The 13,591-nt window shown below is 41.0% G+C and overlaps 1 protein-coding gene across 1 annotated transcript; it reads right to left on the bottom strand.

Moving 5' to 3' along the window:
- Positions 1 to 2,536: 2,536 nt before the first annotated feature.
- calm1a (calmodulin 1a) lies at positions 2,537 to 11,648 on the bottom strand. The gene is made up of 6 exons (XM_028565088.1): positions 11,477 to 11,648; positions 4,879 to 4,909; positions 4,561 to 4,704; positions 4,322 to 4,428; positions 3,934 to 4,069; positions 2,537 to 3,700 (listed from the first exon to the last, which is right to left on the bottom strand). Exons 1-6 carry the CDS (start codon positions 11,477 to 11,479, stop codon positions 3,672 to 3,674), a joined length of 450 nt encoding a protein of 149 aa, XP_028420889.1. The 5' UTR covers positions 11,480 to 11,648; the 3' UTR covers positions 2,537 to 3,671.
- Between the last annotated feature and the right edge of the window lie 1,943 nt (positions 11,649 to 13,591).

Here is a 13,591-nt window from a genome sequence, read left to right as displayed (position 1 = left end):
AAGGGTGAAGTTTCCGTTTGGACTCAGATCTGTGAACCGATCATAATAAATATTCTTTGTATTAACACATTAATTAGTTTCTTTGTTTTGTAGTCGATAGTTCATCTTTTAGTTTACTTAAGTGGAAGCAGTATCAAGTGGAAGAATGGGACTATAAACCTAGGCTTACAGGCATGAGGCATTACATTTTGAAAAAAGTAGATTATATTAATATCAAAAGCTTAATTGACCTTTGGAACGAATCACAAATATGGAGCTTTGATTTCAAAAAAGGTACTCCTGTTATACAGTATTTAGGTTTACATTTTATTATTTGAACAGCTGAGCATTTAATCATGAACCAGGTGAAGAAACCGGTTTATTATTTATTTGATTTTGCAACTGTTTCTATGAAACTACTTGTGACATGTCATATTTGATTTTGGCTTTGACTGAACATTTGCTCTCACTTTGCGGAAAAAAATATCGGGATATATATCGTATATCGATATTCAGCCAAAATATATCGGGATATGACTTTTGGTCCATATCGCCCAGCCCTAGTTCCAGGCACGTCCAGCTGGGAGGAGGCCTCGGGGAAGACCCAGGACTAGGTGGAGGGATTATATCTCCAACCTGGCCTGGGAACGCCTCGGGATCCCCCAGTCGGAGCTGGTTAATGTTGCTCGGGAAAGGGAAGTTTGGGGTCCCCTGCTGGAGCTGCTCCCCCCGCGACCCGACACCGGATAAGCGGACGAAGATGGATGGATGGATGGATATACCTTTTTTCAACATGCTATACTATGACTATACTGAAAGAACATTGTCTTAAAACTTTCTCTTCAACTTAAAATATTCCACTTTGGTTTGATACATTATTGGTATTATTCAACATTTCAATGAAATTCATACTAATTAAAACCTTTTCCAACTATTCTCACTACTTCACCTTCTTCTAACATATGCCAGCAATCCAGTTTAGCTTTAGCAATTTAGGTTTTAAGCATTTTCAAGCAGTTTCTGCAGGAAATGCATTTTCTAGTAAAATCTGACATCCAGTATCTGCAAATGCTGAAAGTGTAGCAAATAGCATACCATTTTGGAAGCAAAAAGAGAAATTTGACTGATATTATACTGAATATCTGCCTCATACAGTAGCATGGGATGTCAAACACACACACACACACACACACACACACACACACACACACACTATTCTTCTGGCTGTCAGGTGAAAAACTTAAATATTTATGTGTTATGATGGAGCCAGTAGTTGGGGGTTGTGTATATGTGAAGGATACACTGTGTGTAAATGTGTGCGAGAGAAATTTGAGCCATATGTGAGATTAATCTTCTGGATTAGAGACCGTTAATAACATCGGAGTGGCAGTGATCAGCAAGACATATTAATGCACTTCAGACAGTTACATAACTTGAGCTAATTGTATGTGTTACATAGATACATGTAACACCTTCACTTCTCCATATCTGTCTGCTTCCCGATAATCAGAATCATCAGCTTCATTTTATAATGTACGCATATACTAGGAAGTAGCATCAGTGCAAGTACCAGTAGTACAAACATAAAGTCACACTGCTTATTGACATAGCTCCCTAGTAATTAAGCACAGAGAGAAGCCTTTATTGTCATAGACTGTAAAACTTCCACTGGATGCATCTGTTAAAGCCACAATATCAGCTGTTGAACCAGAGGAGAGGGGAGGTATCTTAAGGAGGAGAGCTTTTAAGGGTTTTAAGATGCACTGTGAATCTGCTCCCTCTCCTTCACTTCCACCCACCCCATGCCAGGCTCTGTTGCCTAGCAACAGCTCCTCATCTGCAGACAGACGTTCTTGGACGATCTCAAGTCCTTGTGACACCCCTCCATGCACAAATTGTACCGCTAAATGAGTGAGGACACATTGGTGTCCATAACCTTCCCTCGTGTGTGCATGTTAGTCAACAGACTTTTGAATAGTTGAGTTTTAAAAATCCTCCTTTATTGCAACTTTTCCCTCATTGTGTTTTCCCTTAGTTATATTGATAGGATGTATTCGTTTACCGGTTTCATTGATAGTGCTTCTTGTTAAGAGCTGTATCAACAAGGGAAGATAATTAAAGTCACCATGGTGTTCTTTTAATAGGCAGAGGCCTAGCTCAGCATTACTTTATTCCTGACCTTTAATTACTGCCTTCTATTTCCCATCATTCCTTTAAATAACAGCTTGGCTGCTATGCAAATACTTATTTTATAAAGAGACTGAGACTAGTTGCAACGTTTTGTATTATTTTTCGGTTCTCATCTCACGTTTGTTGAAAACCAGACTAACTCTGCTCTTCTGATAATTGCTCATTTAGGAGATTTAGGAATGTAAATCTCCCGATTCCCCTCCTAAAACGTCTTCAGTGTCTACGTCTTACACTCTCAGAAATACATTGCATGAAATAAGTAGCACAGATGAGTCATAAGAGCAGCACTTCCCCCACAGAATCTGCCTTCACAGAGAAAACACTAGTCGGCTGATTCTTAAGAAACAAAACACACAAGGACCCGATACGAGATGTTAGTTCGTGGTATTTTATTGGAAAAACAAAATGTAAAGACTAGCTTGTACAACTTGGAATGCAGATCAACTGAACTGGACAGAACAGTTGGACTGGGCCGGGCCTCGCCGCACCCACAGACGCACGCACACTCACACACAAACACAAGATAGAAATGCCGCAAAGCACCGACCCTGTCCCCACTACTGAAATCACCCCCCACCCGTAGACACATGCAACCTTTGAGGCAATATACAGTACAGAAACATGCTTCAGTGATAACCACAGATTCATCGTTTGTAAACCTCCAAACTTTGCAAAACCTGATATTAATGATATCGATATTGCCTCAAAGACGCTCTTGTATATCATCAACTTTGAAGCCCACCCAACCCCTCTAATAAGTCTGATACACATCCAACACCCAAGGGGCTTAAGTCTATGCCCCACCCAAGCTTCCCCCTCAAAAAAGGTAAACACACAAAGGATAAAGTGAGTATCCTGACATGCCATAAACACAGAATCTAAAATGAGTTCTTATTTATTCCATTTTAAAAAATTTCTTAAAAATATCTATTGTCACTGACTTCATTAAGGGAAGCAAACGGCTAAGGTCCTGCTGCTTCACTCACTCCCATCCATCTTTCAACTAACCCCTCCCTCCTCTATGTGGGTCCCAGAACAACCTGAGGCCAAACAGCCTTCTGCCATTGGGCTCTCAACAGTAACCCATCTAAAGCTGCATGCATGAAGAACAGAAAAAAGAAAAAGAAAAACAGGAAGTCATAGAAGAAAGGCGATTGAACAGCCCATATGATCATCGGGACATCAGGCAGATGGAACCAGGAAGCAGAGGAGCAGTGGCCAAACCAGCCAGATGCAGAGAGGCTGCTTGTCTAACGAGTAGAGATCTGATTGGGCAGCTCAGCGCTGGGGGGCGGGGAATACAAGCCAGTACATGCAGATTCATTTAGAATTTTCCGTTTTGTCTTTTTACCTTTTTTGAGCTTGTTTATATGGACAGATTTTCAGTTTTCCAACATTCAGTTTAAGTTGTCTATACAGAACAGTATGAATAAATGTAGATTTTTGCAATAAGAGGTAAGTGAAACATTTGACTGATTCTTTGTCTTTAATGTGAACCCAGTTCATTTGGCGGTCATCATCTGAACAAATTCTGCGGGGGGAAAACAAACAATAAAACTCATCAGGAATAGTGATTAAATTGTGTACTATAACAGTGAAAAATGATTATCAGACTTTAAAAAAAAAAAACAGCAATTGGACACAAAGTGATTACAGAGCTTTTGTCTATCATGAGCATTTGTCAGCTTACATCATTTAGCCTTGTTCCATAAAACGTACTTAATCGTGTGGTTCAATTTCAAGACAGTCTCTGATCTCCTGTACCTTCATAGTTGACCTGTCCGTCTCCATCGATGTCTGCTTCTCTGATCATCTCGTCTACTTCCTCATCGGTCAGCTTTTCCCCCAGGTTAGTCATCACATGACGCAGCTCTGCTGCGCTAATGTAACCGTTGCCATCCTGCCCAACACACATACAGCGTACAGTCCGTCACACAGTTTTCAATGAAGACAGTCTTTATCAAGCATCATGGTCAGGCCAAACAGAGGCAAGCTCCTCCTTGGTTGTCGGCTTAAGTTTAGGGACATTCTGATTTCAGATGAATGAGTTTTGCGTATGATGAGGAGAAAAAAAAAAAGCATCTAAGAATCAATTTTTTTTCTTGCTTCAAGACGGTCACAAAAACAAAACATGCACATAAACACATCTTACCTTATCAAAGACCCTGAATGCCTCCCTGATCTCCTCCTCGCTATCAGTGTCCTTCATCTTCCTCGCCATCATTGTCAGGAACTCAGGGAAGTCAATTGTCCCGTTGCCTGGAGGGGGGAGAGAAAGGAAATAAGTAAAGAAGAAGTAAGTTATGATAACAACCAGTCATATAGTTGAAAAGGGTCTGTAACGACCAGTTTAACGAAATCCTTCGTCATGTTGAGGCGGAATCAGCATACCATCTGCGTCCACCTCATTGATCATGTCCTGGAGCTCGGCCTCAGTTGGGTTTTGACCCAGTGACCTCATGACAGTGCCCAGCTCCTTAGTGGTGATGGTGCCATCTCCGTCTTTATCAAACAGGGAGAAGGCCTCCTTGAACTCTGGACAGACACAAGGGGAAGAGGGGACAACAAAAAATACAGAAGGTAGTGGAAAGGATGAAGGAAATTTTAGTGACAAAACTTGTATTCCATGTGATAATGCATGGACCTATGCAGAGACTGTGTGTTTGTTGCTAAAGGTGATAATGCTGTCTTTTTATGTTGTCACCATACCTGCAATCTGCTCTTCTGTTAGTTGGTCAGCCTAAAAACAGAAATGGAAGGAAGACAGAAGAAAGTGGAAAAAAGGGAAAAGAGAAAATTGACACTTTTAAAATACAAAAATAGCTTAATCTTACAGGTAAAGGTCGGGATGCAAATAGTAACAGGTTTTAATAAACCTTTCCTAGACCGATGCAATATTAATAATTTACATCCCAGATGTTAAAAACCCTACTTCCTAGCACATAGCCACTCAGCAACAGCCATCACAATTGTGCAACAATCACAAGTCAAACAGGAGCAAGTGATCATACACTAAATGGGGGCAGGTGGCAAGAACACTAGGTATAGACCGATTATCGTCCCCATTTTTTTGGCAGTTTTCAGATTATCTGTATCGGTGTTTTAATTGCCCAATAACCGATAATTAAAAAGTGGTCTTCTTTGGCTCCGCTACAGCTCTGTGGCTGTCCCTCTGCTTCGGTATCACTCACCACTGAGTCTGACTTAATGTCCACAACACTATCTGACTGTTACTGTGTATTATGTTGAGTTTCAAATGATTAAATAATGGCTTAAATCCTTTAAACAAAGTTTTGTGTTGGAGTTTGTAACATTCCAAAATCTTAATTTTGGCTTAAAGATTTTCATTTTCACTGTAAATGCATATTGGTTCCAAATATCGGTTATTGGTTTTATTAACTACTAATAATCGGTATTGACCTTGAAAAAACAGTAAAGTGCTGTAAAGTGCTGCGATCATAACCAGACACAAAGACAAAGAACTCTGGATCAGAAACTGGTACAAACTAGACTGTAAGATTTTTTACTTTTGGGACTGGCTGACCAAGCACACATATACTAACATCTAGTCGCAGCAAGAACAGCATTAACCACGTACTATCTCAAAACAGGGACAGTAGGACTTTTGGGCTATCCCCAAGCCATACATTAACACCAATATACCATTAAGCGATGCTAAAAGCTCTAGCTAACCCATACATTTCACTCTGATTGTGCATCCGTGTACAACCTTTATGTCATCAAAGTGGATATCTGTGAGGTCTGCCACCAGCTTCACTGCTTTTGGTGCAGTTTTTTTTGCCTCTCCACCTCTGCCTCCACCTCCTCTTCCTCCTCCATCCAGCCTTAACCCACCACCTCCTCTGCATTGCATCAGATCCACACCTCTTCCTCCTGCACCTCCACCAATTACTCCTGATTTGACGCTGAGGCCATCCAGCGCCCCTCGCACCATCACCAGACCTTCAGCCAGACACTCAGCCCGTTTGCTGTTCTGGACACCCTGTTTTTTAACCTCGGCCAGCTCAGCCTTGGTTCTCTGCAGGCAGTTCCTCAGGTCTTGCATCTCTCTAACCAGGCTGTCCATGCGGCTAGATGATGAGTCCATCAGCATTTGTAGGAAGGCTCTGTAGTTCCTCTCCTGCTGCTGGATGAGGTCCTTGTAGTAATGCTGTTGTTCATCCAAGAGGTCATAGACGGTGGACAGGCTCACCAGCTCATCCTCTGCTGGGTACAGAGCGGCTTTCTTAGGCTGCATGATGAGGGAATGATGGCATGAAGGGCAGGAATGATGCCTTAGGATGGAAGGAATAGGTGGGTGAAAAAAACGATGGCCAGACATCTATCAGTTGCTCCTGATTTGTAAAACGGATGGACAGAGGGAGTGGTGGACAGCAGATTTTGCCATCTCTATAGTTACATAACTGTATTGACGAGGAACATTTTGGATTTGAGTTTTGATTTGGGTAGACGGCAAAACAGATTACAATTTTAGTCCTTGTGGATAGGTAGATAGTAAGACGGACACATGAATGGTTATCAGATGACTGGATAATTGCACGACTCTTCTTTCAATCCATCCAGTGCGAGTGGATGTCTGGATGACAGAAGTTTTCACAATCTCCCTGGAGTGGCAAAGGTCAGTGGATTGGCACTGACCTGACAGGCAAGGTCTCTCTTCAATGAGCTGGATGAAGAGTTGATGGAAAAGTCAATCCTTCTGTTGATGTTTTTTTCTGGTTACTTGTCCACCGGTCTGTCTTTCAATAATGCTGCCTGCCTAACTTTCTTTCTGTCCTTGTGTCTTGAAGCACTGTGAGCGAACGTGACCAGACGCTGTCCTTCCCTGGCTGCATCTGACTCCAGCTGGGTGAGGCAATGAAGAACCCCACTCCCTGTCCCTCCATGTCAGTGTGTGTACAAGTGTGTGTGTGTGTGTGTGTAAGCCTAGGAATGACAGTTAAGGCTTAGTTGTCAGTCCATCTCCCCAACAGATGTACAGTAAAGATGGATGCACAGATGAAGTGTCCACCTCCTGCAGTGGTTTAAAAGAAGAATAGCCTTCAACACTTTGACAGAGGTCAGGACAGGCCACCCAAATGTGTCAGGAAAACTGATTCAAGGTGTGCGAGAGTAACAGTATCCAGACTGGGGGAGGTCACGGGTGTTTGTGTGTGTGTGTGTGTGTGTGTGTGTGTGTGTGTCTATATGCATGTGTTAAACTGTGGCCTGTCATCTCACTGCTACAGTTGCAGCTCCTAGGGAGAATCAGGTGGCTGCCTGCTGACCTCCTAGACAGCATCATGGGTCACACCAAATGGCCCCCTCTGACAGGAGCCCCTATTCCACACAGTTACAGATTCTGAGTGATACACCCCAGGAGTTTGCCATGAGTCCAGGGTTAAGGTTTGTTTGAAATAAAATGAGCCAAAAATGGAAAACTGCCCTTCTTACAAACCTCAATTTATAATAGCACCAATCTCACTCATAAGAATGTGCATGAATGCATTCTAACAGATGTTCAAATGATAAAGTGCGTCCTCTACAATATACTGCTGCCAACACAACGAAGAAATCCAGCAGGCTCCGTCTTACACGCTATTACTCAACGAACTGAAGCTAGTTGCATTTAATAACTTCTCATGTGTTTTTCACCTGGCGGCCGCAGTAACAGAGAGTTACCGGTACCAACACAGGTTTCCCTCTCATACTTAACAATATACAGCTGTGTTAATAACAATTAAAACTGTAGACAAATGTCGGGAGTTTGGACCAGCGGCGCTGTGTCTCTCCATGTTGCAGGTGAGCCGGCCGGTGTGTGAGTGAATGGGGGAGGCTGCACGGAGGAGAGATCCAAACACAGGCACGGCTTTCCAGAAGGAATGGGTCATGTAACGCAACATTAAACCATATTGATATAAACGACATCGCTTCGTTAGTGGAGAGACAGCGGATGCGAGGACGTTAGGTGCACCGGTGCGACCTAGAAAAAATCTTAGTTGCACCCTTACAAATTTTGGTCGCATTTGAGACCAAATTGGTCGCACTCTCGAGCCCTGAAAGCACAAAGCTAATGATCATAATCAATACTCTAAATATTGATATCTGATCCTAACTATATTCTGTATTTGTCTGACCTTAAGGACAGAGAGAATGAGAGGGAGGAAAGGTGAGAACATAAAACTGAAATCTTTGATCTGCAAGGTATTAGCAGTACTGTCAAATAATAAATATTAGGCTTTCAGAATTTGGCTGCTGATAATGACAGAGGGGATGTGTTCGTGTTCATGTGTGTGCACGCTCCAACACTGGTTAACAAGCTGCTGACCCCTCTTATACTCAGGCCAAATTCCTCTCAAGGCCCTGCAATGCCTAGCAATAAAGACCATGTTCCTGTTAGATGGTGTGTGAGTTCAGCACGTAGGCCCTATGATTTACTTTAACAGCAACCATGGGCAGTATTAAGAAAATTGAACTAAGGGTTTTAGTGAAATTTACAGATTCCACTACTGCTACTAAAACTCAATTTGTGATTACCATAAAACATCTAACTGTGGTCATTTTTATAAGAAAATGTTTCTTGGAAGAAGAAAAAAAGCTATGGCCTATTCTATATCTTTATAATCACTACACTATAAAATAGGTAGCATGCAGAACGAATGCTGATGTGTAAAGACATCCAGTGATCAAAGCTATGAGAACACACCAATGTATATTTTGTTTCAAGTATATTCAAACTTCAAGTGGGCTAACCATGAAGACATTTGATTCACACTCCAACCACAGTAAGACTGACCAAACAAGTCTTTCTGCCTTAAAACAAGTCCTACAGATGGAAAGGAACCGGGACAACTGCAACAGAGATGTCTCAATTCCACTTAAAACTACTTCCTGTATCAAACTTTGTCAATGTAGCTATGGCAACAACAAACCAACCACGTACCTTTGGTAACTAATCCAATAGGTAGATACAGAAACACTAAAGAAGTCTGTCAGGGGGCTAGAATATCCATTTTGATATCCTTTTAAAATCTAACAGGAACATTCAAATGCAAAGTTGTTAGTTCAACACAGCTCTTCCTAGTATTTTCACTCCTTGTGAAAACCTGTCAGACTACTTTGAAATCAATTGCCAAACAACTGGGTTTTTAAGATTATCCAACTGACTTTAGTTGAAATAACCCAAAGTTATATGCTACAATTAATGGTATCCTTAATAAGAAATGTCCTGTTGCAAGTATCTCAAATATCTCAAGAAATTAAAGTTGGATGTGCACACTGCTGAGACCACCTACCATACAACTCAAATAGACTACAGTCATTTTACTGGTGTAAAAACAACAGCAGTCTACTGGTTTTTGACCCAGGTCTTCTAAAAAGGAGGGGTCCGTTAGTTTTTATTATAGCACTATGATTAGCAAATATGTCCCATCTGGGATACAGTTTATAACACTTTCCTGCAGTTAATGAGCTGCTGGGACAGAAAGCCAGACACACCCAAGGACACAAACCAGCGTTAGTCAAGGATTATATGTACTGCAAGGAGGATGTGTCAGACCCACAAGCAACCAAAATTCACGTTACGATGTGATCTAGAAAATAATCCACAACAAACATGGATTTAAGCGATATGTTGCTGCAGCATTTCTTTAAAATAAATAGTTACATAACTGATGTAGGGCTGCCACCTCTTAGTCGATTAATCGGTCATTTTGGTCTTAGTCTACTAAGATTTCTTTACTCGATTAGTCATTTTTTATGCTTATTCATGCTTAATTACTTAATTCCAAGAAACTTCTGAGCACATTTATGGTAAACACAAGATTTAAAGTGGTGCTTTTGCAGGATTAATTGTGGAGAAACTCAGTTTTACAGATGGTTAATTAACTACATTTATATTGTGCTTTTCTAGTCTTAACCACCTCAAATCAACTAATCGATTAGTCGACAAAATTGTATAAGTGTTAGTCGACTAAGAATATCTTTAGTCGAGGACAGCCCTAAACTGATGGGAGTTAACTGAAGTAGGGGGCTTTTACTGCATAATGAAAGATCAAGGAGCCAACTATGTGTTCAGCGGATTGCATCTGTCAAACAAGTCATTGTCCATTTAAGACTTACACATAGCCTAAAGAAAAAGGTCCACCATGCCATGTTATAGAATTTTCCAGAATGACTGCATTTCATACCACTCCCTTGGGACTGTTCCATGGACACTGACTAAGAAGCTGCCATTGTTTATAAACAAACCAACCAGATTTTACAGTTATGGAAACAATTCTGTAAAAGTAGGAAGGAGGTACATTTCCTTGTTTGTAGGAATGTCTTGACTGCAATGCTCAGGTACAGTAGTTAGGATATACAAGACATCAAGACATTTCTTCTAAAAAATCAATTAGTACCCAAAAATATTCACTTCAATATGGTATTCAAATACCATAATTCAAATAACAGGTTTAACGGTAACAAACGTATCTGGTATTCTGTGACCTAACAAGGACTCTCAGCTATTACCAGTGCAGTTTTTTCAACGGTAACATGTTTTACTTTGATAGCTATCGATAATGTGAACCTATATAAATACTATTAGATGGGTACAATATTCATTAGCCATAGTAGCAGAAACCAGTGGCCAGAACTGAAGTGTAGATCTGTGGATTATCGCTACCCCACCAACACCACCCGTCAGTCTCGTTTCGGTTCGTATGTCTGTGAATCTAATTGGTCACAGCTTTCGGTGCAAATCGGCATCAAAAAAAAAATTTGTCTGTAACGTTAGAAAGACTGCGGAAACCATAGAAATAAAATGAATTTTACTTTTCATTTATTATTTTTAATGGCGGAAACCGACTCACGTTACTAGCTACCCCGACGCGGAAATGCATATTTGACAGACGTTACAGCTGCCTCATTGGGGGGGTGTAACGTTAGCTGTGATGCTAACATCGGCAGCCAACCGAACCGCCGCAACTACTGCCAATATGTGGCCACCTGTAACAAGTAACTAGCTAGTGTTCACTTCAGCGTGTGATAATATCAACTACCGTTATAATTGTAATCGCGGTTACGAGTTTAAGCAACAATTATGTGATATGCTATTTCTAGCCGCCACAGTGTTACCAGCTAGCGTAGTAAGCTAGCTAACGGTACAAGTCAATTTTACTCCCGCTCTCTGCAATGGAGGCTGCGGGATATTTCAGCAAAATGACTATCCGGGAGAGCGTTAAGAACCCCTGGCTGGCATTCAGTCAAATCAACCCAAATTCAAGTCGAAAATATCACAAACTATGGTTGACAAAATACTCACCATGTCTGAGTTAGGAAGGTTGGTCTGCTAACGCTACAGGGGAGAGAGGAAATGGAAGGTTGCCACTGAGCAAGAAGGCTGGCTGGCTGGAGGCGGGCAGGCAGGACGAACCACTGCTGTACGGCTCACTGTATTCCTCCGCACTGTGGGGAAAGTCGCTCAATCAGTGAAGCCCGTTCGCTCTTTCTCCGTCTCTTAAAAACGTGAATGTGCGTGCACACATGCACACTGCTGCTGTGCGCGTACGTGCCTTTGTGGTTGTCATGTTTCATCAGGGAAGTTAGAAATAGAATAGAATATAAAGACTTTATTGTCATTGCATAGGAATAAAACGAAATTAGATGTGACACTCAGGTGATGCATTCCAACATAAAAAAACACTTTACAAAAAAACCCATAAAAACACAAGACAAAGGACATTCAGTGGGATACAAATTAAATAAATAGATAAATATAAAAGTATTTAAAGCGCAGCAAGTGCTTAGTGGATTGCAGGATGGCAGTAATTACTTAATTATTTGTTTATTTTGTGTGCTGATGGCTGTGGGGGAAAAAAACACTGTCTCTGAGTCTGGTGGTTCGAGTTTTGGCAGCTCTGTAGCGTCTGCCAGATGGTAACAGTTCAAAGAGTGGGTGACCAGGGTGAGAGGGATCTTTAATGATGTATTTTGCTCTATTGATGTAGCGTCTGAAGTGGCACGTTCTTCCAAGGGGGAGTATCCAGGTTTCTTAAAAACTAGTCTTCATTTAGAAAGAGAAGCGAAGGACAGGTACAATAAGATTTTTAATGTGAAAGGGTTTGCATGCTGTGTAAAACTGGATTAACCATTGGACGAAATATGATGACCAACAGCTACTGACACCTAACCCCCTGTGCAATGTGTATGTACTTTATTATATGCACAAAAAGATCAAAGCTCTTAAAACAAGGTCCCTCTACAAGACGTGGGAAAAATAGCTAATTTTGCAGGACCTGCTTTACTTGATATTGTACTTAAGTGGTGCACATTCCCTAACAAGTTTGCATGCATGACATAAAGTGACCCCGGGGCCCCATGGCAGTTGCCTGATTTAGCCTACCCTGTTGGTAATCCAGCCTTAATGCTGTGTAATCAGAGATTTAGAAGAATCGATTGACATTAGTATCGCAATACAAAATGAAATGAATCCCACTTTTCATACCAATCATAATCAAATTGTGCTGCTGAGGTCTCTTGCTGCCGTTACATCTGGTATCAAAACCATAGACACACATTAGTGTTATTGAAACCTGATTAACTGCAACGGGTGTCTAAATGTACCTACCTGTATGCGTTGACATTATAGGCCTAAATTAAAATGTTAGTGTAGCATCATCATTACAAATAGATTATAAATAAAACAATATATTCAGGCAAAAACATAACTTTTCTTTGACCCATTTCACATAACACTGTAATATGATGTGTTTTATCGTCATAAAAATAGTGAAATGTAGTGGTCATGAGGATACGTGTCTGGGGGAAAAAGATAATTATAACTTTTATTAAAATAATTGAGTCGTTCATAGTAGTGGTCGTTTGCTTTTAAAGAAACATGTGAGAGGTTTCCTCGTATCTATTTATGTTTTGTTTTTTTATCTGTGGAAAGTGACGGACTAGTTTGTGTTAGACAGAGTTTTATGCAGGCGGAAGGATATATTCGTGGCACTGGGGAAGTTGCGGTTTTGAGAGGCGGATTCTGATTGGACAGAGCAGACCCGCAATATTCTGCACACTGTACAGAGGCCGCTGATTGGCCAGGGCGAATCTGCAATGCGTCAAACCACGGCGCGGCAACGATGGCAGGAGGGAGCGACTCCACTGCCGTTTTATTAGTTATATACAAATAGTGCAGGTAGGCCTAAACACTTTCAGGTACCGGTCAGTTGAGGGAGTGAATGAATAAAACTTACCGCGGACATAGTCTCAAAATGAGACTCAATTCCATGTTTAAAATGTAATTCTTAAAATCAGAAGATGATTTAAATTAACAAAAACAGCAACAACGCATATTCAGGCCTAAACTCTGTGACAGATTTTACATAGCAGTGTTCACATGATTACATTTAATATACAAAATAACTGAAAGATGGAA

This window comes from Perca flavescens, chromosome 20, assembly GCF_004354835.1.
Source record: "Perca flavescens isolate YP-PL-M2 chromosome 20, PFLA_1.0, whole genome shotgun sequence".
In the NCBI taxonomy this organism is placed as follows: domain Eukaryota; kingdom Metazoa; phylum Chordata; class Actinopteri; order Perciformes; family Percidae; genus Perca; species Perca flavescens.
Note: the sequence above shows the minus strand (reverse complement) of the source record. Positions and strands in the feature narration are given on the sequence as shown.

Coding starts and splice junctions, on each gene's coding strand:
- calm1a (XM_028565088.1), bottom strand. Junction 4,705..4,878: donor AACAGAAGAGCAGATTGCAG/GTATGGTGACAA, acceptor GTGTCTGTCCAG/AGTTCAAGGAGGCCTTCTCC. Junction 3,701..3,933: donor CGGACAGGTCAACTATGAAG/GTACAGGAGATC, acceptor TTCCCCCCGCAG/AATTTGTTCAGATGATGACC.